Raw genomic sequence first — 26,126 nt, forward strand, 5'->3', positions numbered from 1 at the left:
AATAAAGTATGTTTATATTTGCTAGCAACGTGTTACTAAAAAAGCAAATTATCAGACCATCAGTTTAAAATCGCATAAATGAAACAAAAGTCAGTTGGAGCTTTGTGTCATTTGGTAGAAAGGTAATTTCCCCAAATACTAACAGATTTAGAGCACTGAACTTTTGTATAGTTTCTCAAAGGCAATTTGAATGCTGCTAATGCTTATTCCATGGTTTATTGGAGAGTTTGTCACAATTCAGATCTCAGTACTCCATTTGGAAATTACGTACAAGTGGTGGGAGTGGGATAAAAGAACTACAGATTTGAATCCATGCCTTTTTGTGGACATTAATAATTGGAAATGTTGTGGGAGTCATGGTAAAGCAAGAATAACCTAGGGCAGTGTAGTCGAGCAAGACCACTGGAGATGTCTCTGTTTGCTACAGATGAGATGGCTTGTACTCAAGCCAAACGTGTGAGGTCTCTGCTGTGAGACCTTCCTAGAAAGATCTCACTAAAACAGCTTCACTTTACACAATAGGGGGTGCGAGGGACAGCTGAGATAACAGAAGGCTATATAGAACAAAGAATAGTACAGCACAGTATAGGCCCTTCAGCCCACAATGTTGTGCCGATCCTTAAACCCTGCCTCCCATATATCCCTCCCACCTTAAATCTCTTAAATTTTACTAGTGTTTCTGCCTCCACCACAGACTCAGGCAGTGCATTCCACGCACCAACCACTCTCTGAGTAAGAAACCTTCCTCTAATATCCCCCTTGAACTTTCCACCTCTTACCTTAAAGCCATGCCCTCTTGTATTGAGCAGTGGTCCCTTGGGAAAGAGGTGCTGGCTGTTCCCTCTATCTATTCCTCTTAATATCTTGTCTCCTCTCATCATCCTCCTTTCCAAAGAGTAAAGCCCTAGCTCCCTTAATCTCAAAGAGATATGAAACATACCCAACAACTAAGGCTCTATTCGATAGTCTGTTATCTTTACTAACTTCAAAATATTGGCCATCCACTTGAAAATTTGATTGAATTCCTACTTGCATGATCAAACACCATTCAGAATTGAGGTATTAATGTCAAACGTATACAATTTACAGCAATACGAAATGCTGGAGGAACTCAGCAGGACAGGCAAATTCTATGGAAGAGTAAACAGTCAACATTTTGAGCTGAGACCCTTCATCAGGACTTAAAAAGAAGGGGGAAGAAATTATATTAAGTAGGTTGGAGGAGGGGAGGAAGAAGTACAAGGTGGCAAGTGATAGGTGAAACCAGGGGAGAGGGGGTGAAGTAAAGAGGTGGGAAGTTGATCGGTGAGAGAAGTAAAGGACTGGAGAAGAGGGTATCTGATAGGAGATCACAGAAGACCGTGGAAGAAAGGGAAGGAGAAGCAGCACCAGTGGGAGGTGATGGGCAGGTTTGGAGATGTGGTGAGAGAGGAGAAACGGGAATGGGGAATGATGAAGTGGAGGGTGGGGGGGGGGGGAGGGGAATGTGGCATTTACCAGAAGTTCAAGAGATCTATGTACGTGCCAGCAGGTTGGAGGCTACCTAGATGGAATAAAAGGGTTTGCTCCTTCGATCAGAATGAGGCCTCATCATGGTAATAGAGCAGGCTATGGACTGGCATGTCAGAGTGGAAATAGCAAGTAGAATTGACATTTGTGGCCATTGGGGAAAATCACAATTTAGTGGCAGACCGAGTAAAGGTGCTTAACGAAATGGTCTCCCAATCTACGTCAGGTCTCACGGAAGTGCAGGAGGCCACACCGGGAGGAACGGATATAGTAGATGACCCCAACAGACTTACGAGTGAAGTGCTGCCTCGCCTATTAAGGACTGTTTGGGACACTGAGTGGTAGTGAGGGAGATGGTGAGGGACTTTTACCCCTTGCAAGGAAAAGTACCACAAGGGAGATCGGTGGAAAGGGATGAATGGACAAGGGAGTTGCTTAGGGAGCGGGCCCTGTGGAAAGTTGGTGGTGGGGTGGGGGAAAGGGAAGATGTTCTTGATGGTGGGATCCTGTTAGTGATGGTGGAAGTTGCAGAGAATTATGTGCTGGACCCAGAGGCTGGTGGGTGGTAGGTGAGGGCAAGAGGAACCCTGTATCTGGTGTGGCGGCAGGAGGATGGGGTGAGGGCAGCATTCCATATCCAATTCAACCATATACAGTTTACAGTAATCAATGTCTGTAACCGATAAGCCAATTCTGTATAAGAATAGCAGTTTTCTTTTCAGACCTCAGAACAGTGTGGGTGAGAGGGGCTCGTGCCATTCTCATTATGCACAGGTCAAATAAAAGGAATGCACGGGTTGTAAGAGTGAGAGTTCTGGTCCCAGTTATTTTGGTTTCTTTATCAGTGATGCCAGTTACTTTAATGTTGTAACTGGTTTTGTAACAATGGTAGATGGAGAGTTGAAAGATCAACTTTATAAGGCTGATTGATATGGAGGTTGCATTATTAATCACTTGTTACATTTCGCTGTGTTAATTGAGCAAAATAATTAATATTAACCAATTTGGAATTTTCATGCTTCTTCCTGTGTTCATAACTGACCAACAGTTGAAGTAAAAGCACTTTCTGTGTTCACCTGTGGGAAGAGCAAAAACAAAGACCTCAGTATAAGCCAAATGGGGATTTCAGAGGAAACCTTCTCAAATACTGGAGTGCATGTGGAGCAGTTTCATACTGGAGATAAATGAGAGGAGGAAGTAGAGGGCTATTCTGATAAACAAGGACTGGAAGCTGGAATAGTGCTTGGACACATTGGGCAGGAGGGGATTGTTTTTTGCTGTGTTTTACTATCTAGCATTTCCCTTATGTGACCTCAAAGAAATGACCAATATTGGTGGTATGCAAAATGGTTTTTACTGCACCTCAGTACGTGTGAGAATAAAACTAATTAATATCTCGCTGCTAAAACCTGATTTCATTGTCTACTTAATGCAATTAATAGTCTCTTTTCTGCAGCAGGTCTTTCAGAATCCACATTTGTGATTCATATTTTGGCACTTGTCCAATTTTTCTGGTTGAATAATTTGAAGTCTTGCACATTTTACCGCAGTTTCCAGCAAAAGTAGGAACAAAAGTTCATTCTTGTATTGGACACAAAAAATACTGCAAATTGTTTTTTTTTTAAAAAAAATGTTTGTAAAGGGTAAATGGCTGTTCCGAGTTACAGTGGGAAGTAAATGTCCAGGAAGCACTGGTTCTTGATGCATACTGCAGAACTGGGTTCTGTATCAATTGACTTCCCACCTACAACTTCCAGTTCAATAACCACTTTTCCCTTTTATCACTGTGCTATATAAAATAATTGCAACAATTAATTCAACAAGAGAAAATAGGCTTATAATTCAGAGTTGATTAAATATGGATGTAATTCATCAAAATGGGACAGTCTTAATTATAAGACAGTCCATACTTTCATCTCTTGTATAGAAATGCCTGTTTTAAGAGCAGTTGAGGCTGGTGTTTCTATTACTGGTTGCCCTTGAGCTTTGTATTATACTGTTGGTTTTTATCTATTGTTAAAAATGCATCTGGAATTTAAACAGATTTCCATAACGTGTTTTCTCTGGTGCAGGTCTGATGGTACCAAGCAAACGTTAAACCGTTGTGAGGCTTCCGACCCACAGCAACTATTGCAGAAGTGCAACATGTCACAGTCACAGGTAAAACTATACTGTTTTAAATAGCTATATTCTGCAGTTAATGATTTGGATGGCGGGTATTGAATGTGTGTGCAAGGTTAACGAAGGCCAAGGGTGCAGGTTTGTTTTGTTAATGAGAAATGAGCTGCCTTGTAACAAAATTAATTTTCATAACTGCATGATGGAAGGAAGTAGTGCAAAGCAGAAGCAGTATGTTGATTACTACTAAAAGCTTTCATCCTTAATAGTTGAGGCAGTGGATGTCTCTAACTGCTGCTGCTCTATCTTAAATTGTAGTGGTGCCTAACATTATTTCCTCTATCACCACAAACAGTATTTTCATTCATTAGCCAATATAATTTGATCTGGTAAAATATCATAAGTAATTAGAATTTTTTAAGGATGCTTTTAGTTTTTTTTGCTGCTGGGTGCAACAGTACGTTTTATGTGCCATGTAGTGACATGTTTCGTAGTAACATCTGTAAAATGCTAGTGTTCATGATGTTAGAGAATGAGTTCCACCTGTTTTATTTCTGGTCAATTTTGCATTAAGTATAAAGTTACGGGCATTTGCCTTCTATTGTTGTAGTATGTCTGGTGATTAACCCTTAGCAGTTAGTATATACATCTGGGTACTCTTGCCTGCAGCATGTTTGGATTGCAATGTGTCAAGGTACATTTCTAAAAGGGCAGGGTAAGAGCACATTGGCTGTTGTATAATTGTGGAAATGCTGGGTTTCGTAAAGAGTGCTTAATGCAGTTTGATACATTTTTTTTAAAAAAAAATGCTTTGCTGGGATAAATTCAGTAGGTGCTTTTGAAGAAAATGTGATGCTGAAATCCTTATCTTTATGATCACTTTGTACCCTATTTTCTTGCAGACAATATGGGCATCAGGCACAGAGTGTATAGCCAAATACAATTTCAGTGGCAGTGCAGAGCAGGACCTTCCATTTAGCAAAGGCGATGTTCTCACCATTATATCAGTTACCAAGGTAATAGAATTCATTATTGTTTCCATGGGAACAGTGGAATCCCAATCAGAGAGTCATTAATCTTCAATGGTTACTCTAAAATGTTTGCTACCTACAAAGTCCTTTTTGCAGATTTTGATGTTTGAGATTATCAATTGATACATTTGCTTCCATGCCATTCTTAAACTCGTGCTGCACTGTGGGCCACCTCCCTACAAGTCATGAGCTATAAAGAAAACTAAAATTGAGCTGATCAGTGTGCATGATTTAATATCCAAAATGGTTTTCGAGATTTACTTTGTTTATTAATTCAAATAGTGGCTTTTAAAACAAATAGCAATTCATGCCCTCGTTGTGATTGAAATCAGTGGCGTATAATTCCCACTGCAATAGTGAACAAATTATTATCACTTAAAGGCACTACATGAATTGGTGGTTGAAAGGAAAATTCACATTATACAGGATGTAGGTTTAATCATGCGTTTTTTTTGATTAAGCAGTTTATTTTGTGTAAAATAAAATGGTTTGTAATGCTCTATTTTGAGTCAAGTTAAAGTTGAGAATTTGCCAAATGTACCCTTTCATTTCCTTATTGTTTTACAATGTCCTTTTTTTTAAATCAAATTCATATGATGTTGAAGAGTAGCTTTTAGATTGGATTCTTTGGGTTATGTGAAGTGCAGTGGTGATTCTGAGAAAGAATACACTCAGATCTCGCATGACGTTACCACACATAGCGCGATCGTTACAATGCAGTTATTCAATTCTTTATTGAAATTTTTTTAAATGACAAAAATTCATTCTAAACAACACTTAAAACTTCTTGAGCGGCCGCCATTATAATAAACATTCAATCAGTCAATGAGAACACTTTACATGCGTTCTGATCCACTCACCGCCAATTGTGTATTAGGTCACGCTCTGCCTCCCCTGCCAATTTATTCCTTTTTCTCCCCCCACCCACAATGTCTGGAAAACTGCCTGCAACTTCCAGTGAGGACAGTACATCTAAGATGTCTGGGAAAAGCATTAGTATGGATATAAAACTGTAAGTGATATGGTGCTTGGAAGCTAGTGAGTGTCAAGTTGCTGTTGGCTCCTCCTCGAAATTTGCAATGTTCATCAGAAAAGACCCTGACTGGGAGCAAAGCAATAAGGCAAAGAGAGGTGTTCTCAACATGATTTCCTGCTACCGAGAACTGCTTCATGAGAGAAAACTTTAAAAAAAAAGGCGTCAATTCTTGATGCCTTCTTGAAGAAGAAGCCAAAGTTAGAGGAGGACCTATAGTCCAGTCCCTGCTCTAAGATTAACCACCACCTGCTTCCTTCTGCTACCGCAATATGTTGCTGCTCCACTGATGTATAAGTTAGACCTATTTGCATGTTTTTGACTCCCATCTATTGTTGTGTGTATCTCTGCATCTCTGGTTTGTTTGTTTTTTAAAAACCAGGGTACATGTCCATTTGCATAACATTATAATGACTCTGAATAGTGCTGATTTACATTGCACTTCACCTCCGAAGAACGCATCCTCAGTATTAAGCAAGGTCTGAGTGTAATCGTTTAAATGAGTTGTGGTTCCATCTGTGACGGTTTGTGGTCCCAACTAGGATTTGTTTTTGCTTGAGTCCACAGTATGTTGCATTAATTCAAACAAGACCTCAAATTATGCTGAAGTAACTATGCTTTTAATTTTAGAGGTGTTGAGTGAAATAGTGCAAGATCTGGTATAAGAATTTTAGATATTAATGTTAAGTATGGTATGGACAAAAATTTAAATTTCCACATTAAGGCTATTCTCCAATTTAAAATGATAAATGCATGTTTAGAAACTCGTTCATCAACTTGGAACTCAAAATTTGTTTATTTTGGAAGAACATCGTTAAAAGTTGGTTATATTAAGCAGTGAATAGTCACCAAATTGAACATTAAATATTAATATTTGTGTCATTTAGAGGAAATTGGAGTGAATCTTGATGTAAAAAAGAGAAGCCTGAAAAGGGAATTGATATCTTATTGACCAGTAAAGATTTGTCTTTTCAAAAAATCGGCAAATGCATCAAGATCAAATATTTATATTGTCAATATCTGTACAGTTTTATTCAGGTATTGGTGTACATTATGCATATGTGACGAATTAAATTCATTCTGTCCCTGCGTTCTGCTTATCATTTGTATCGATGTTCCAGTAATCTCAGCTTAAATTGTTACTTGTAATTTTTGTTTTCAAGGATCCCAACTGGTACAAAGCAAAAAGCAAAATAGGTAAAGAAGGAATTATCCCTGCAAACTATGTCCAAAAGAGAGAAGGAGTTAAGTCTGGAGCCAAGCTTAGCCTTATGCCGTAAGTAGATGGTTTGTGTGGTCTTGTATCAACAGACTGGAGAATGCAAATGTTAATATGGAATGGACACCTAATAAGATCAATATGTACTATCCTTTCAAAATTCAAGGCAAAGCTAACAGGAATGGTCACTCTTAGAAAAGGTTAAACCAGTGCAGTTAATTCAGGTGTCTTGTGTCCGGATAGTACAGATTGGTCATTTTATGTGTGAAGCCAACAGCACCGTCTTTGGAATGCTCAGTTAATATGGTTCACATCCATTTGGAGTCTGCTGCTGTGAATCGATACACTGACCTCTATCTAATCTTGCTTGTCTTTAATTTCTTTGTGCTTACTGGCTAGAATCGCTATCTGGTCAATTGATGTAACAAAAGTCCTGTGAAATAGTAAAATGAAGTATAACAAAGGCATAATGATGGATATACTTTTCCTAAAATGACTCTGTACTGCATTTGTAAGCTTTTCAACATGCAACCTCCTGAAGCTAGATTTTGTACATTAGAGGTTGAACAGGTCTATTTGCCACTTTGTCTTCCATCTTGACTTTGCCAGTATTCTAATAAGTTGTCATAACTGCAGAAGGCACAAATATAATGATACCAAAGGTAAGGCTAATCCTTTGGATGGAAAAGATCTTGCCTTCAGATTTATTTTTTAAGATAGCTATAAGCTTTTTTTTATCAGTTAGTATTTTGCTGATTGCTGATCCCATAATTCTAGCAATTGTCTTACTTTCTGTTTCAAAGTAAATTTATTATCAAAGGATATATACATTATACAACCTTGAGATTCAGTGGTCTTTTTTATGTAGATTCTTAGGGTTATTTGTTTTGTGGCTGACTTTTAAGACTTGGCCACAAAACAAAATACCCAGAACAACCTATACATTTAAAAAATAAAGATCCAATATGCAGAGGGGAAAAATAAAGCAAGCAAATGGCATACTGGCATTCCATAAGAGTTCATAGTTCAGCACAGAGCCAAGTAGACCTTGTGAAGTCACGATCCGAACTGGCCTGTCCCTTGCCTTTTCAATCTAGCCTGATGATGTCCAAGCATCAGGTTCAATTGCCTTGATGCACTCAGAGGTCTGGGCGTTGCCTCCTTGATTTGGCCAGTAACTGATCTTTCCGATTCAGCACAGCACTGTCTCCATCCAAACACTGAGTTCATTCGAATCGATACACTATGGTGCCCGGACCTCACTGCTTCAATTTGGCCTTTGACACAGCGCTTAAATCGATCGAACCTCAGGTCCTTGTTCTCAGCAATGGGATGCCGCTCTGCCTCACCTCGCTTCTGCCATGTTGAATTGCTTTCAAGTCCAAAGGGAAGTTACAGATTATTACTTGAGATGATCATTTGCCAGAAAAGGTGTGATTAACAAAGTATTTAGTTGTTTTCCTTGTTTTGTTAGTCACAGCCAGAAGTTGCTGAAGTTTAATGCTTCTGGAAGGAACTTGAACATAGTTTTTAAAAAATGAAAAATAAATTTAAATATGCTCTGGCCACTATTAGGTACTGGAGTGTGTCTTCTGCTGATCTACTTCAAGATTTCACATGTTGTGCATTCAGAGATGCTCTTCTGCGCACCATTGTTGTAGCACCCATCTATTTGAGTTCCTGTTGGCTTGAAGCATGTTGTCCATTCTCCTCTGACCTCTCTCATTAACAAGGAATTTTCACTCACAGATCTGCCACTCACTGGATCTTTTTTTATTCCTACCATTCTCTGTAAACTCTGGACTGTTGTTTGTGAAAATCCCAGGAGATCTGCAGTTTCTAAGATACTCAAATCACCCTGTCTGGCACCAACAATCATTCCACAGTCAATGTCACTTGGATCACATTCCTTCCCCATTCTGATGTTTGGTCTGAACCTCTTGATATTCGCGTGCTTTTAATGCACTGAGTTACTGCCACATTGGCTGATTAGATATGTGATTTAACAAGCGACTGTACAGGTAGGTATACTTAAGTGGCCACTGAGTGGAATTATGATGACAGCTTTTTGTTGTAGCATTCTTCCTGTACTTCTGATTCAGCTGCCATTATTATTGATTAACAGGAGCTTGATGTAATTCATCCAGAATTAATGCCTACTTGACAAACGCTTACACCAGCTTCTTGACGGGTGTTCAGTTATGTCTTGGGTTTGGAGAGGACACTTAAGGAGAACAGCTATTCAAACCCAGAACCTGGGCAGAATCATAATCAAATTTAATTTATTAAAAAATTTTATTGAGAATAGGGCCTTCTGACCATTCAAGCCATGCTGCCCAGCAATCCCTGACTTAATCAATTTATAGTGACCAATTAACATACAGACCAGTATGTCTTTGGACTGTGGGAGGTAACCGGAGCACCCAGAGGAAACCCATTCCATTATGGGGTAACATACAAATTCCTTATAGGCAACAGTGGGAATTGAATCAGAGTCACTGGTACCATAAAGCATTGTGCTAACCGCTACCTTACCTTGTCGCCCACTGCATATGGCATGAAATTTGTTGTTTTGTGGCAGTGGTACATTGTAATACACAAAAAAAAGCTCTAGTGGAAGAATATAGTGGAGAGACAAGATCTTGGCTTAACAGCATGTGAAGGTTGCTCCCAAGAATAAAGTATTGCTGAAGAGCATTATAAATGAAGAGGTACTATAAGATCTTTTTTTTACTTCTAAAGTAATGCAGAGAAGTATGAAAAGCAATGATCTAAATTCTTTAGCTGCCATTATGCAGGTAAGAGGAGGGCACTTGCAAATGAGCTAAATGTATGGAGATTATCTTCATCTTTGAGCAAGTGATAGACAATTGTAGCTACGAAACCAAAGGTTGGAAAGGAAGTGGAAAGAAGCAAGTTCAGAGTCAGGTTGATGGTCTAAAGTGTTCAACAATGTGGTTGCTCAGTCTGTATGTGGCTTTTTCTACAATGAAGAAATTGTACTGAGCTCTAGGTATGTTGTGTTTTTCTAATTCCTCTCCACTCCTTGTGGCACATCAGCATCATCCTTGCTGTTTCTTTAGTATTTTCTGTTTTACAAGGCTGAGTTGCTAGCTCAACGCTCAACCCAGTGTGGATGGAAAAGGTGCAAGGAGCTGGCTGGATTCCAGCCCGGGACTACTCACCTTGAAGTCTAGTGCTGAATGCCACTACACCACGTGCTGGCAACCTGTAGCCATGTTTGTGATAGCAAAACACTGTGTTAATGAAATCAAACATAATGTTTTATCTCTATCTTGTATATTAAAAAAACCCATCAAAGATTGTTATTTGGTTAATCTACTTGAATTACAGGAAGTTTAAGCATTGGGATAAAGTAAAAATGCTCGAAATACTAAGCAGGTTAGACAGCATCTGGAGAAGTGAAGACGTGCAAAGACCTTTCAGGAAAAAATGACCAGTTTTGCTGAGAGATTGTACTGGAGAAAAGGGATAAGATGAAATGAATCATTATAATTAAATGAGGCCATAGTTATTATGGGGATAAGATGTAGATCAGGGGTTCCCAATCTTTTTATGCTATGGACCAATACCATTGAGCAAGGAGCCAGGTTGGGAGCCCCTGATGTAGATAAGTCATCTAGTTTAATCAGAACTGTTAGAGTGTGAAATCCACAGCTGTGGAATACATGGTCCAGCCTTCAGAGTCAGAGTACTGTTGTATAGAAGCAGGTTCTTTGGCCCAACTCATCCATGCAACATTTCATCTAGATTTGATCAATGATTGACCCAGCCTCTGACCTTCATGATTTGTAAACCTCTTTTGGGTCACCCCTCAATCTTCTAAATTTCAACCTCCCCTAATAACTCATGCGCTCAAATGCTTTTAAGCATTCTCTGCCCTCTTTCCGGCTTAGTAATACTTTTCCTATAATAGGGCAACTAAAACTTCATACAATACTTCAAATGCAGTCTCAACAATGTCTTGTACGACTGCAACATGGTGTCCTAACTCCTGAATTTAGTGGCCGTACTGATGAAAACTAGTATTAAATATCTTCATGTAGTAGAAGAAAAATAGAACCAAAGTTACAGATGGATGACCTACGGTTCTGATATAGCTAGATGAAAAGTCTTCTAAGATTGTTGAATTCACCAGTGATTGAAATAGAGTGGTCTTGATGATTTTTTTAAAAATGGAGCAATTCAAATCATCATCTTTAAGGTGCAACTTCATAGTAAAGTGTGTTGTAGGGTGACTATTATAAACTGTGTTCCAAGTGAGTCAAAGAAGTTTGGTGGGAATATTTCTTTAGTTCTCAAGAATATGTTCTTCCAAGGACAATGTGGTTGAAATTTAAATAATACCAGCAGGTATGGGTCAAATGGCCCATGAGATGGCTGATCTGTGCCCCAACTCTATTTACGTGCCATTCCCCACCTCCTCTGTGCGCCCCCTCCCCATTTTCTTTCAGCATTGGAGCACCAACACAGAGGCTGTGTACAAGAAGGGCCAGAGACTCCTCTACTTCACACGTTCTACCAGACATTTGTCACCAGTACAGTTTTCTATGTGGTGGTGTGCTGGGGCAATGGCATCAACATGGGTTATGCCAGCTGGCTCAATAAACTGATTAGAAAGGCTGGCTCTGTTATCGGAGTCAAACTGGAGGCTGTGGTAGAACAAGGGACCCCACGGACAATCCCAGCAACTCTGGACAATGTTTCTCCCCCTCTGTATGCCACCTTGGCAGAACAGAGGAGTACATTCAGTAACAGACTATGACAACTGCACTGTTCCAAAGAGCGCTATACGAGGTACTTCTTGTCCTGACTCTCGGCCATTGGACTCTGTAATAATTCAACCTATAGCCAGGGAAGTGATGTTCCCCTCCTGTTAGACTGTAGAAACTTATTTTTTATTCTTCCTACTTTTCTTCTAATATTTGTATCTGTGCACTTGTAATGCTACTATGACACAGTAATTCCCTTTGGGATCAATCTATCTAACAATTGACCCGCATTAACAGTATCAATTCCTTTTTGCAGAGGTTCCAAACTACTCCTGCCCTCTGCTACAGAATCATTTTTCTAATTTAATAACCCAAAAAAACCCAGTATGATAATTAGATTGTGCCCCACCAAATAAAATTCTCTCCTACTATGACCTTCACCTTCTGGCTTGTACTGCATCCCCTCCTCTACACCACCTTATTCTGACTTCTTCCCACTTTCTTTCCAGTCCTGATGAAGGGTCTTGACCCAAAATATTGGCTGTTAAGTCCTCTCCATGGATGCTGCACGACCTGCTGAGTTTCTCCAACATCAATAGTTCCATTCAATATCAGAGAATGTGTACAATGTATGACCTGAAATTCTTCCTCTTTACAGATATGCACGAAAACAGTGCCCCAAGAATGAGTGACAGTACAAATGTTAGAACCCCAAAGCCCCCCCACTCCATCTCCCACACATAAGCAGCAGCAAAAAAAGCATCAGCACCCTCCACCCACCAAGCAAGCAATAGCAAAGCCCCAAAGAAAGACTGATCTCCAGTACAAAAAAAAAGATCGTTCACCCCGACAATTCGACATACCACAGGCTGTCTCTCCTGAACAAAGGGACAGAGAGGTATCCCATTTTCACAGCAGGAGGGGAGACCAGTAACGGCAAACGACTCACTGATTTGTGGTGTTAAATTCTGCTGCATCGAGTTCTCCAACTCGAGAGTCAGTGGCGAACTCTCCCTCACCAATGAGAGAAAGAGGGAGTGTGTGCAATTCACCAAGTGCTGATCGGGTGTTCCTATAAGACCATAAGATATAGGAGCAGAAATAGGCCATTCAGCCCATCGAGTCTGTTCTGCCATTCAGTCATAGGCTGAGCCAATTCTTCCAGTCATCCCCACTCCCCTGCCTTCTCTCCATACCCTTTGATGCCCCAGCTATTCAAGAACCTATCTATCTCTGCTATAAATGCGCCCAATGACTTGGCCTCCATAGCCACTTGTGGTAACAAATTCCACAGATTTACCACCCTCTGACTAAAGTAATTTCACCACATCTCTGTTCTAAATGGACGTCCTTCAATCCTGAAGTTGGGCCCTCTTGTCCCTACCATGGGAAATAACTTTGCCATATCTAATCTGTTCAGGCCTTTTAACATTCGAAATGTTTCTATGAGATCCTCCCCTCATTCTCTTGATCTCCGGGGAATACAGCCCAAGAGCTGCCAGACATTCCTCATATGGTAACCTTTTCTTTCCTGGAATCATTCTTGTGAATCTTCTCTGAACCCTCTCCAATGTCAGTATATCCTTTCTAAAATAAAGATCCTAAAACTGCACACAATATGGTCTCACGAGTGCCTTATAGAGCCTCAACATCATGTCCCTGCTCTTATATTCTATACTTATATAAATGAATGCCAACATTGCATTCACCTTCTTCACCACCAACTCAACCTGGAGGTTAACCTTTAAGGTATCCTGCACAAGGACTTCCAAGTCCCTTTGCATCTCTGCATTTTCAATTCTCTCCTGTCTAAATAATAGTCTGCCCGTTTATTTCTTCCACCAGAGTGCATGACCCTACACTTTCCAACATTGTACTTTATTTGCCACTTCTTTGCCCATTCCCGCAAACTATTCAAGTCTCTCTGCAGGCTCTCTGTTTCCTCAACACTACCTGCTCCTCCATCTATCTTTGTATCATTGGCAAATATAGCCACAAATCCATTAATAACATAGTCCAAATCGTTGACATACATCGTAAAAGGCAGCGGTCCCAATACTGACCCCTGTGGAAATCCACTGGTAACCGGCAGTCAGCTAGAATAGGATCCCTTTATTCCCACTCTGTTTTCTGCCGACCAACCAATGCTCCACTCATGCTAGTAACTTACCTGTAATTCCATGGGATCTTATCTTGCTAAGCAGCCTCTTTGTCAAAGGCCTTTTGAAAATCCAAGTACACCACATCTACTGCATCTCCTTTGTCTACTCTGCTTGTAATTTTCTCAAAAAATTGCAGTGGGTTAGTCAGGCAGGATTTACCTTTCAGGAAAGCATGCTGTCTTTGGCCTATCTTGTCATGTGCCCCCAGGTACTCTAAGTTCATCCCTAACTATTGATTCCAATAACTTCCCAACCACTGTCAGGCTAACAGATTTATAGTTTCCGCTGCCTTCCACTCTTCTTTAATAGCGGAGTAACATTTTCAATTTTCCAGTCCTCCAGTACAATGCCAGAATCTATCAATTCTTGAAAGATCATCGTTAATTCCTCTGCAATCTCTCCATTTACTTCCTTCAGAACCTGAACGTGCTTTCCTGCAGGTCCAGGAGATTTATCCAACCTCAGCTTCCTGAGCACTTTCTCATTTGTAATTTTCACTGCAAATACTTCACATCCCTGACACTCTTGAATGTCCATTATACTGTAGATATCTTTCACTGTGAAGATTGATGCAAAATATGCATTCAGTTCCTGTGCGTCTCTCATTACAATATCTCCAGCATCATTTTCTGTTGGTTTTATATCGACTCTTTTACCCTTTATATACTTTTAACAGCCTTTGTCGGTACTTTGAGAGAAGCTGACATGCATTTAACTGACTAAGCATCGTATATTGTCTTTTTCCTCTTTTGGCCAGACGTGCAGTCCTCCTTAAGTCTGATTTATACTTGTGTGTCACATCGACACCGTAGGTATCGCGTACCCTACACAGTAGGGTGAAGTGCACCTCTCCAGAAAAGTTATTCACGCATCGTAGCAACGCAGACTGCAACAACTGTGATTGGTCCTCCTGGTAGCATCACATTTCCTCCTACACATTTCCGGTTGCTTGTTCTCCACCACGTCTGTAGGCTGTGCGTACACCGATATGAAATAGATTAGCCAAATCGTCAAATGTACCTGCCAACATGCGAAAATATTTGAAGTGCATTTCCTCATCCATGTCTCTCACGAAGAAACTCAACACAGTGGCATTGAAACCCCACTGCCAACTAGCATTTTGGCACACGCTACAGCGTAGAGCGACACAGAAATGAAAATCAGGGTTGTGGCATAGGCTGTGGCGTAGCCCATACACACAAGTATAGATCAGCCTTTAGGTGGAGAGATGCTGCCCCTCCCACCCATGCTCAATGACTTAGAGACACTATGTCCTGCTTAGACCTTGAAAAGATTCATTATTCACTACTTAATTCAGATACAAAGTTCCAAAAGGTGTGGGGACCTTTTCTTGAATATTTTTATAACGCCTGTTTAGATTAAGGGTGCATCCCTTCCTTTTTTTTTCTTTTGCATTTAAATCCCTTACTTCCAGCTTCTTATGGTTAAGATTTATGGGTTTTTTTTGATATGTAAACATATTATAGTTTAGGTAGTAGGCAATATTCCTTTTTATAAATACAGCTCTGTGGTGATATAGTTCTGATTAACTTTTTTGGATATTGTAAGGTTGGCTTGGAGTTGGGTAGTGAGAGGGTGAGGTGGTAACTATCTTTATAGGATTCTAATATGGGTGCTTTGCTTAATTGTTATTAACTGTACTTTGATATATTTGTTTAGCACTGTATAAACCTCTTATTTTTGTTGCATTGTAAAAACTCATTTAAGAAAATTAGAATAAAGCTTTTCCTTCTGAAAGTTTTTATAAGCTTCCCAATCCTCTCTCTTCCCACTAGCTTTGGCTTCCTTATATGCCCTCTCGTTTGCTTTTACTTTGGCTCTGACTTCACTTGTCAGCCATGGTAATGTTGTTGTTCTTCCATTTGAAAATTTCTTCTTATTTAGAATATATCTGTCTTGCACTTCCCTCATTTTTCAGAAATTCCAGCCATTACTGCTCTGTTGTTCTCCCTGCTAGTGTCTCTTTCTGGTCAACCTTGACCAGTTACCCTCTCATGCCATTGTAATTTCCTTTATTCTACTGAAATAGCTACATGTTGGAATTTAGTTTCTCCTTTTCAAATTTCAAAGTGAACTCTATCAGATTGTGATCACTGTTCCCAAGGGTTCCTTAACATTAAACTCTCTATCACCTCCGGATCATTGCATAACTCCCATTCCAGCACAGCAGATTCCCTAGTGGGCTCAACGACAAGATGTTATAAAAAGCCATCCTTTAGACATTCGACAAATTCTTTCTTGAGGTTCTGTTTTCTCCCACAGCACTTCAGTTGGTGGTAATGACAGAGAATCTGCTCATCCCTGGAGCTGCAGACCCTTGGAACACTGAAGGCATGCTTGTCTTCTAGGCTGGTCAATGAGCCCCAGGAGCAGGTTCTACCATTACAGAGAGCTGAAGTTTGTCTGTAGCTCTAGGGCAGGGTCTTTAAAAGAACCCTATTCACCTTGAATAGGAAAAAGAGACATTAAGGTAGAAATTAAGCAGTTTGCACAGATGAGTTCGAAGGAGTTGTAGTTGAATACCACTGTAGCTCCTCCCAGTGTGTGTTACTGTGGATTTCCAGCTTCTGCAGAATCTCTTGGTGTTTACTTTTTCTGGTGATTGTTTTGCCTGCAGTATCCTAACAGTCCATTTTTGATTTGTGTATTGTAGCTGGTTTCATGGAAAAATTACTCGTGAGCAAGCTGAGAGGCTACTGTATCCACCTGTAGACGGTTTATATTTGGTACGGGAAAGTACGAACTATCCTGGAGATTACACACTGTGTGTGAGCTGTAGTGGGAAGGTGGAACATTACCGAATCATTTATTCGGAAAGCAAGCTCAGCATCGATGAAGAAGCCTATTTTGACAACCTGATGCAATTGGTAGAGGTTAGTTGGATTTTAATAACTTTTAATAGTTTATATTAAGACTATTTTGAAACTTAATATGTTTCAAATAATAACGCATCTTTTTCAGTCCTCTTATTGGTGTGTTGATTTTCCTGTGCAACTTTTAAAATACTGTTTTATTTAATTCAAAATATTCAATTTATAGATATGTTAAAATAGAATAAGGACAACATTGCAAAGACTTTTCTTGTTCGAAGTTAATGGTATTCCAGTTAGTTTATATAATACTTGTAGATTTGAGATTTAACTACTCAGTCAAATTGTCCAGCATTGTGTGGAATGAGCTTCCAGTAGAAGTGGTAGAGGCAGGTTCGGTATTGTCATTTAAAGTAAAATTGGATAGGTATATGGACAGAAAAAGAATGGAGGGTTATGGGCTGAGTGCGGGCCAGTGGGACTAAGTGAGAGTAGGCGTTCGGCACGGACTAGAAGGGCTGAGATAGCCTGTTTCCATGCTGTAATTGTTATATGGTTATAGATTACAGGTATATTGTGCAGATAGGTTAAAACTGCTAGGTGTTTCTATAAGTGGCTAAAGTCAGGTTATGCCCCATGAACACTTGGTAATTTTTTTCCTCTCATTTTGCACTACTTGTTTAATTTATTTTTATACACTTATTGTAATTTATAGGTTTTATTTCTCTGCATTGCAGTGTACCACTGTCGCAGTACAACAAATTTTACACCATATGCCAGTGATGTTAAACCTGATTCTCATTCTGTTATTCTTAAATGTTGCCATTTTGCCATTATTTTGTCTGAGGTGCAGAAATAATGAGTAATATTTTAAAATTCAGTATCTAATGAATTTGGTACTTAAAATCCTCAGCTATTTACTCTAACAATGTAGCAGTAAAGTTAGAACCATTGAACGCTACAGCACAGTACAGGCCCTTCAGCCCTCCATGTTGTGCCGACCTATATAATCCTTAAAAAAAAGTACTAAACCCACACTACCCCTTAACCCTCCATTTTTCTTTCATCCATCCATGTGCCTGTCCAAGAGGCTCTTAAATACCCCTAATGTTTTGGCCTCCACCACCATCCCTGGCAAGTCATTCCAGGCACTCACAACCCTTTGTTATATATTTAAAAAAAACCAACTTACCCCTGATGTCTCCCCTAAACTTCCCTCCCTTAATTTTGTACATATGCCCTCTGGTGTTTGCTATTGGTGCCCTGGGAAACAAGTACTGACTATTCACCCTATCTATGCCTCTCATAATCTTGTAGACCTCCATCAAGTCCCCTCTCGTTCTTTTATGCTCCAAAGAGAAAAGTCCCAGCTCTGCTAACCTTGCTTCATATGACTTGTTCTCCAAACCAGGCAACATCCTGGTAAATCTCCTCTGCACCCTCTCCATAGCTTCCACTTCCTTCCTATAATGAGGTGACCAGAATTGAACACAATAAAAAAAAGTTCTTGTTAATTAATGAAAAGCAGCTGATCATAGCATCCCAGATTGTTTTAGTGAGTCATTGGGAGCTGTGGATCATCTTTGGATTTGTTCCATGACATCTGATGATCGATAAATTATAGTTTTGGTGCCAACTGCCTTTCAGGTATTCTTGGTCCAACTATAAATGGTTAGTCAATCATCTGATATTTTAGTTCTTAAGAAGCTTCAACTGAAATGCTTGGATATGAATTCCATGCCTAAAATCTTGTTCTAAGTCTTATAGTTATGCAGGTGGACAAAATGTCTCAAGATTTTGACATTTTGCCTGAGCTTTGCCACTTAGAAAGCATCCTGTTTTCTTGTCCCAAGAATCTGGATCCTCAATCCAATTATCATCTGCCAGCTCTTGCTCCGCCCTTTCCTTTCACTTTTTCTACAGGCCATCTCCCCTCTATCTTTTAGTCTAGATGTAGGTTCTCAACCCAAAATGTTGACTGTCTAATTCCCTTCATTGGTGGTGTCTGATCCACTGACTTTCTCCAGTGTTGTTACTTTAGTAAAACTTCCAATGACCATTGTTAAATGTCAGAAAATAGCTTTGTGGTTTCTTTTAACTCTTCATTGCTGACGGAATTCCTCAGCAAGCTTCAGCTGTTTTATCTGTCATTTTGTAAGTAGTATGCTCACTGTAATATTCAGTTGTATTTGCAATGGCTCAACGAAGCGATGCATATCTGCATCCTGCATGACCTGGATATGCCGGCTTCTCATTACTATCATCAGGGAGGAGTTGCAGGAGCCTGAAGACACATACTCAATGTTTTAGGAACAGCTTTTTTCCCCTTTGCCTTCAGATTTCTGAATGGCCCATGATCACTACCTCACAATTTTGCTCTTTTCCACTAATTTACTTATTATATTTCTTCTTTCAAATTGTATTAATATTTTGTGTTGCACTATGCTGCTGCTGCTGCTGCAAAACAACAAATTTCACCTTTGTCAGTGATAACAAACCTGATTCTGAATGACATTAAGACATAAGCCGATGAGAGAAGCAAATGACACTGTCGTATATTAGTTACTGCCTGTTGTGCCTGTTCTTCCATCTGTCTGTCCTATTGTGGCACATGAGAGTCCAGTTCTCTCTTCTGTGACATTAACACCTTTGATCAGAAATGTAAGTTCTAACCACTGACACCAAGAGTGGTCATGAGCTGTGTATCCTGTGGTAGGTATCTCACCACCTGATTCCTGAAAAGTATTTCCACCTTGTATAGTCATCTGCCTGTTGTGTGATGGAATAGACTGACCTTTCCTGGATGACTGCTGCCTCAAATTTCCATTGCTGGTGTGTAGTTCTTATAGTGCATACCAGCTAATGCACTGTATTTACACACCAAAGATACTGCTACATAATTTTGAGGAAGAATAGCATCAGGTGGAATTATGCTACTTATAATTCACATATACATTTTACACACAGAAATAATACCACTAATCCTTTGTGTTTGGCTCTAAATCAGAAGAGCAGTTTGGAGGATATAATAGTTATGTCATCTTTTAGAGATGGGCAGTAAATGCTTGGCTTGTCAACAAGATGCTTATCCTCTAAATGAGTAAAACCAATATTCCCTGCTCAACTTGAAATCTGAAACAAAGCAGGAAATACTTAAAGCACAGATGCTGCTTGACCTGCTTAGTATTTCCAACATTTTCCAAGTCTTGATTATTCATGTAGAAATATTTTTTGGATCTTGAGCATCTGCAGTTAAAGCTACATTTTTCTGTGTTTGAAAGCTAACATTTTGTTTAACCTTGTTATCTCACATAACACCTAGTAAAACCTTGTGTGGAACCACTTAGTGCTGAGTGAGACTTGTTCTGTCTGATTAACAGGTAAATGGCTACAAAAGTATTCAAACAAGCTCTATTTAGATCTTCAATTGAATTGGGTTATGTTAGTCGTTAGTAATATACCAATTGCAGTCCCTGGGAACTAAACTTCTGTTATTCAGGAGGTTAGTTTTATTTTTATTCCAGAAGAATTGTTCTCTTTAGGTATAATTAGTCAAGATGAAAAGTCAATTTTCTGTGTGCCTTTATATTAAGAGTGGGGAGGTGGAATCAAACAACTCTAATCCAATACATGAGACTATCAGGTCTGCAGTATTTCTTCTGTAGATCAAAAAAATTTCCGTAAACCAACACCATCTTTGCTGCATATTTCCGATATTTATCCAGTTTTGAAGACTACTTGTAGAGGCTGGTTTCAAGTGACCTCTTTGCTGGATAAAAGAGGTCTGCATTCATAAATATGTCTTTCAGTAACAAGACATTGCTGAAGCAATATTACAAAAGGGGCAAGTAAAATGTACAAAAGTAAAGGTGGGCAATTTCTCAAATTGTATGCCTTGAGGTATAACACTTTCATCTTGCCACTCCATTTCCTTCCCTTAAAACCCTTTTTCTTAAAACACAACTTAGCATTTGTTATTCTAGAAGAAGATGCTGCCAGTGAACAGCATGACCAAGGGGGACATACTGCAGTCAGTTCACAAAGCTGCTACTTTCAATTTTTTTTACATCTTTTTCTTTTAAATGTGTTTCTGCTGTTGGAGATTTTGATCGATTTAATACAATCCTTGGGGTTGTATACTGCATACATACTCTGGTAATAAGCTTGAAAGAAATCCAGTCAACAACATACTGGCAGTTGTAAGATTTAAAAAAAAGCACAAAGTGGTTGAATTACTCTCATAAAATTGCAGGATTTCTTTTGGATAGTGATGCGTGTAAAGCCCACGGGCCATACCTGGCCATTGGGATGTTGCTGTTGACCTCCATCAGTGAAAAGCACAGTGAGCATCAGGTACTCCTTGCCCTCACTTGAACAACAAGTTCTGAAAGCTGGTTTTCGATGGGCTACGCCCTGTGGTATTGAACTCTCCTGCTCAAAGTGGCAAGTCCTAGCCCGGAGACAGCTCCCTCTACAATTTAACTGGTTGTTAAGCTGTGAAGCAGTTTGCAATTTTTGAGTAACTGATGTTCATAATATCATAACATACAAAATATATTTTGTATTAATAAATACTGTATATTCAAATTAAAATCGGAACACTTGAAATTGCATTCTAAAAAATATGAAGAGGATTTTTTTCTCAAATGTATTAAAACATGGACATGTATAGTAAAATGTGCCAGTTTGTGTCAGTCCTCAGGATTCTGTTAGGGGCAACCCACAAGTGTTGCCATGCTTCTGGCACCAACACAGCATGCCCACAATTTACTAACCCTAACTGTACGCTTTTTGGAATGTGGGAAGAAAATGGAGGAAACCCACTTTTTCAAAAAAAAATTGATTAGGTATATGGACAGGAAAGGAATGGAGGGTTATGGGCTGAGTGCAGGTCGGTGGGACTTGGTGAGAGTAAGCATTCGTCATGGACTAGAAGGGCCGAGATGGCCTGTTTCTGTGCTGTAATTGTTATATGGTTATATAGAAGACCATACAAACTCCTTACAGATGGCAGCAAGATTTGTACCCCAGTCGATAATCACTGGTGCTATAATAGTGTTATACTAGCTGCTATATTACTGTGCTACCCATTTTTTTACCTGAATGTATTTTAACTTGATTGTAAAATATGTAAATTACTTAATGATCTGTCTCCATTTCTCTTTGTTGAAGTGGCGGTGTTGAACATTTGCTCAGTCGAACTAACACTCAGTAAGGGAAATTTTATGGCATAGAACTTCGGGGTCCAGTATTGAAGCAGTGAGACAAGAGCCTCAGGATATCCTGGATTTGGCATTTGTGAGAATTGCCTTTGGAAGTTCAATCTAACCTGCCCTCTCTGTGAAATGTGTCACTACTTTGACCTTTTCTACCTATTCTAGATACTTCACTGCCTTGTAGTAATTCAGGTTGTCAGTGGTGATGATTACTACTGAAGCTTCTGTGTCATTGCTCTGTCTACAGATGTCTTGATTTCACTTGATACTGTAAAAACAAATATATTTGGGTAGTTTTTCAAATTTTACTTTGAAATTTCAAACTTTGAAGGTTGTGCAATGATTGTAGTGCTGATAAAAACAGAGCTTTAGAATGGAAGTTGCAGTGTGAATATTAACGTGGCTTTAAATCATAGCTTGGAACAACTTGCATCCAGCATCACAGCCACATAGCATCATTTGAGCAGCATTCGCAGGAAAAATAGTGATCAAAGTGGTCATAGTGTTGCTAAACTGTAGTATTAAGGTTGTGCCATTCGGTTTGAGCGCCAGGTGCCTATATCTCTGGCCGATGGTAGCTGTGAGATGGCATAGCCCAGACGTGGGGATCTTAGCATGTTGCTGCGACATGTGGGGAGGGTTGAGCCTGTGATGATTTAGCCCAACTCCACTACTCTGCAGCTTCCCATGTTTGTGCCCTTTGGAGCTGCCATATCAGACTGTGATACGGTATCCAGTCAGGATAATTTCTACAGTACTTCTGTAGAAGTTTGAGTGTTTGATGATGTGCTGAACCACCTTAAACTCCAAGGGAAGTAAAGACTGGCACACCTTTCTTGTGGTTGCATCTGTATGCTGGGCCCAGGACAAAGCAAGTATTCATTGCATGTTACTAGCTGAGGGAAAAGTCCAGCCTGTGCAGCAGGTTAGCTGCAGGGTTCCGTGCCTCAAGCAGTGCTAACAGCTTTATGTTAACCTGTTTACTGTTTGTTTCCTTCTGTTCTTAGCATTACACCTTGGATGCAGATGGGTTGTGTACCCGTCTCATCACTCCCAAACTCATGGAAGGAACAGTGGCAGCACAGGATGAATTCTCTCGAAGTGAGTGGAAAAGTTTGAGCTTGGGTGGTTTTGTTCGGAATCTGTAACAAAAATGTTCAAAAGATGTTTTTCATCAGAATCCTCCTGCTATTTTGTATTGAAGAGTTGGCAACTTGCTTTAAATAAATGAATTAATAGCAAATCTGCAAAAAATTGATGTCTGTAAATGGCTGCCTAATTATTATTATTAGTGATTGCCTCTGGTCCTTATTTTAAATGTAACTTCTGTTTTGTAGGTGGGTGGTCATTAAATATGCGAGAGCTCAAATTATTACAGACAATAGGAAAAGGAGAATTTGGAGGCAAGTATTCCCATTAATAATTTCTGATGTATAATTGTATCCTGCTATGTTGGTGTTTCATTTGTAAATGCTGTATACTTTGAAAGTTTGCATTGTATTGATGACTACTATATTTTTTTATTCTGTTGAAAGATGGCCACGTAAAGTCTGCCCTTGCCAATTAGTATTTCATGATGTTTTTAGCCAGTAACAAGGCCAGAATTCAGATAGATGTTGCTTAGCATATACATCAACATCTTGCATATGTAAGCCATTCTCAAAATGGGAGGTTTAAGTGTCTTCAGAGAATGTGACACCCCTCTATTTTGTATCTCTCTGAAGCACCAAGAAAATGGGTGGTGCTTGGTTATCAAAGTGTTTATCAGCCTGAACATTCAGAAGTACTTCCCCTTCACTGCTCTTCAGATGTAATCTTGAGATCTCTTGACCACTGGACAAGACAGATGAAACTTCAGTTTAAAAGAACAAACCAAAGACCACTGCCTCCTACGTGCTCTGCTACCTTGGAGCAGTGCCAGAGCTTGAGAACTTGCCTCCACCCTCCACTAATGATTCAAGCATGGCTAATATTCATTGTTGGCCATCCACTGTTCCAAATCTCGCAAGAACATACAGTGTCCTTGCCAGACTTCACTGTCTGTGCTGCTTGTTTCTTTCCCTGTTTTTTTAAGACTCTCCACCCACCATAGTGCTACGTTTTGAAATGGTGAACTCTGCTTGTTAACTAGACTGCTCCTTTAACTAAACTTTGTTTATCTGTAGATGTGATGTTGGGTGAATATAGAGGAAACAAAGTTGCAGTCAAATGCATTAAACATGATGCAACTGCGCAAGCATTTGTTGCTGAGGCATCTGTGATGACGTAAGTTTTATTATTAATCCTGTGCAGTCTGGCTGCATTTAAGTAGTTTATGGTTTTAAACTAAAGCCTTGATGTCTGATTTTTAAATAGTAAATTTTAGTATTAAATTCTGAGCTATATATTCACCATAATCTTACGGGTATGATGTTAAGGGAAGTATCTATTCCTTTTATAATTTTATAAGACAGAGGCAGAATGTTATTCCCACTGGTAGGTGAGACTAGAACTAGGGGACACAGCCTCAAGATTCAGTGGTTTAGGACAGAGATGAGTACAAACTGTTCTTACCAGACAGTGGTGAATCTGGAATACTCTGTGCAGAGAAGCAGCAGAGTTGCCTCATTACGTTTAAGATGGACAGAATTTTGCATATTTGGGGAATTAAGGGTTATGGGGAAAAGGCAGCTGTGTGGAGCTGAGACTGCAGTCAGATCAGCCATGATTTTATGAAATGGCAGACCAGGCTTGACAGGCCAGGTGGCCAATTTGCACTCCTATCTTAATGTTCTTGCAGCTAGCAATATATTAGATTGTGTGCAGAGAATAGCACACACATCTCAGCTTGCATTGTTATGGGAAGTGAAAGTATGGGAGGATAAATTCTTTTTTTTTGGTTAACTGACTTAGAATCCACTCATTTTCACTCAACTGGCATGTTTACTTCCTAGTTCACTCTGCTAATTTAGTTCAATATTAGGAGTTATTGTTTAACACTTCTGTAAAATATCTAATTATCTTCTGAAATATTCTAAACAAATGCTCAGTACCAAAACATGAATGGCTAGTTTATGGTGGGAATAGAGTGAGATCCTGTAGGCTAGTAGTTCAAATTGTGTTTAGACTTTTCTTCCAGTAACAGCAGCACTTTGAATGTCTCTTATATTAAACAATAAAAATATAAGTGGGTATTTCATCATAGAAGAGTCAATTTTTAAAAAAAGAAATCTTGATCGTTGTTGCTTTGAGTTGAGTTTGTTGAGTTTTCTAATGTAAAGCCAAGTACCAAACTAACTTTCTTGTTAACACAGGCAACTTCGCCACAAAAACTTAGTTCAACTGCTGGGTGTCATCGTGGAAGAAAGTGGCTCACTGTACATTGTAACAGAGTACATGGCAAAAGTAAGTATTTAATTACTGGATATACGAAGGACTGGTACTGATCACTGCAGTAGACGTGTAGTTTGTGATTTCAGAATCCAAGATTTCCGTGTATTCTGCAAGGCTATTAATGTGCATGGAATGAACTTTTACTGATTTAGGTTTGTGGCAAGGTAAGTGTATCAGTGCTCAAGCTTAGATTGGGAAGCTGAGCAAAACAGGGTGGGGTTGGAAAGTTGAGTACAAGATTGATAAAGGTAGGGCTGTGGCGACACATTTCCTAGCGTATCCGAACCGACTCACAATTAGATAGCCTACGGGGGTTTGCGAGCACAGAGCTTTGGAGCCTCTGCGCCGTGGGGGGCCGGTTGACAGAGGCTTAAAAGTGAGGCTGAAGTTTTCGAATAAAGTTTTTTCCTTCGACTGCAGTTACCGACTCCGTGTCGTAATTTTAGCGCTGCGTGTAGCATACCGCTACAATTGGTGACCCCGACGGTCCAGACGATTTTTGGACCAGAAATGACCGACGCTGCCTCTGTTCATGCGGTTTCGTTGAAACTGCCAGGTTTCTGAACACAGCGCCCGACTGAGTGAGTACGGTCTTACAATCAACCCTGCCAAATGCCAGTTCGGACTCGATACCATTGACTTCCTGGGCCACAGAATTACTAAAGACGGGGCAATCCCTCTGCCCGCTAAGGTAGATGCGGTCCGCCACTTCCCCCGACCCACCACGATCAAAGGCCTTCAGGAATTCGTAGGTATGGTCAATTTCTACCGCCGCTTTCTCCCTTCAGCTGCCCGGATCATGCGCCCTCTGTTCGCCCTGATGTCGGGTCCGAGCAAGGACATTACCTGGGACGAGGAGTCCGCCGCCGCTTTCGTTCAAACGAAGGAAGCTTTGGTGGATG

General features: G+C 39.8%; 1 protein-coding gene across 5 annotated transcripts in view; it reads left to right on the plus strand.

Moving 5' to 3' along the window:
* The window catches only part of csk (C-terminal Src kinase), a 131,129-nt gene that overhangs the window by 91,956 nt on the left and 13,047 nt on the right, over positions 1-26,126 (plus strand). For all 5 annotated transcript variants that reach the window (XM_059946593.1, XM_059946595.1, XM_059946594.1 and 2 more), the window contains 8 exons: positions 3,582-3,669; positions 4,530-4,643; positions 6,855-6,967; positions 16,480-16,699; positions 22,860-22,953; positions 23,190-23,255; positions 24,018-24,117; positions 25,146-25,236. In XM_059946593.1, the coding sequence (XP_059802576.1) occupies positions 3,655-3,669; positions 4,530-4,643; positions 6,855-6,967; positions 16,480-16,699; positions 22,860-22,953; positions 23,190-23,255; positions 24,018-24,117; positions 25,146-25,236 (813 nt within the window). In that variant the 5' untranslated portion in view covers positions 3,582-3,654. The remainder of the gene's footprint in view (positions 1-3,581; positions 3,670-4,529; positions 4,644-6,854; positions 6,968-16,479; positions 16,700-22,859; positions 22,954-23,189; positions 23,256-24,017; positions 24,118-25,145; positions 25,237-26,126) is intronic.

Source organism: Hypanus sabinus, chromosome 21 (genome assembly GCF_030144855.1).
Source record: "Hypanus sabinus isolate sHypSab1 chromosome 21, sHypSab1.hap1, whole genome shotgun sequence".
Taxonomy (NCBI): Eukaryota; Metazoa; Chordata; class Chondrichthyes; order Myliobatiformes; family Dasyatidae; genus Hypanus; species Hypanus sabinus.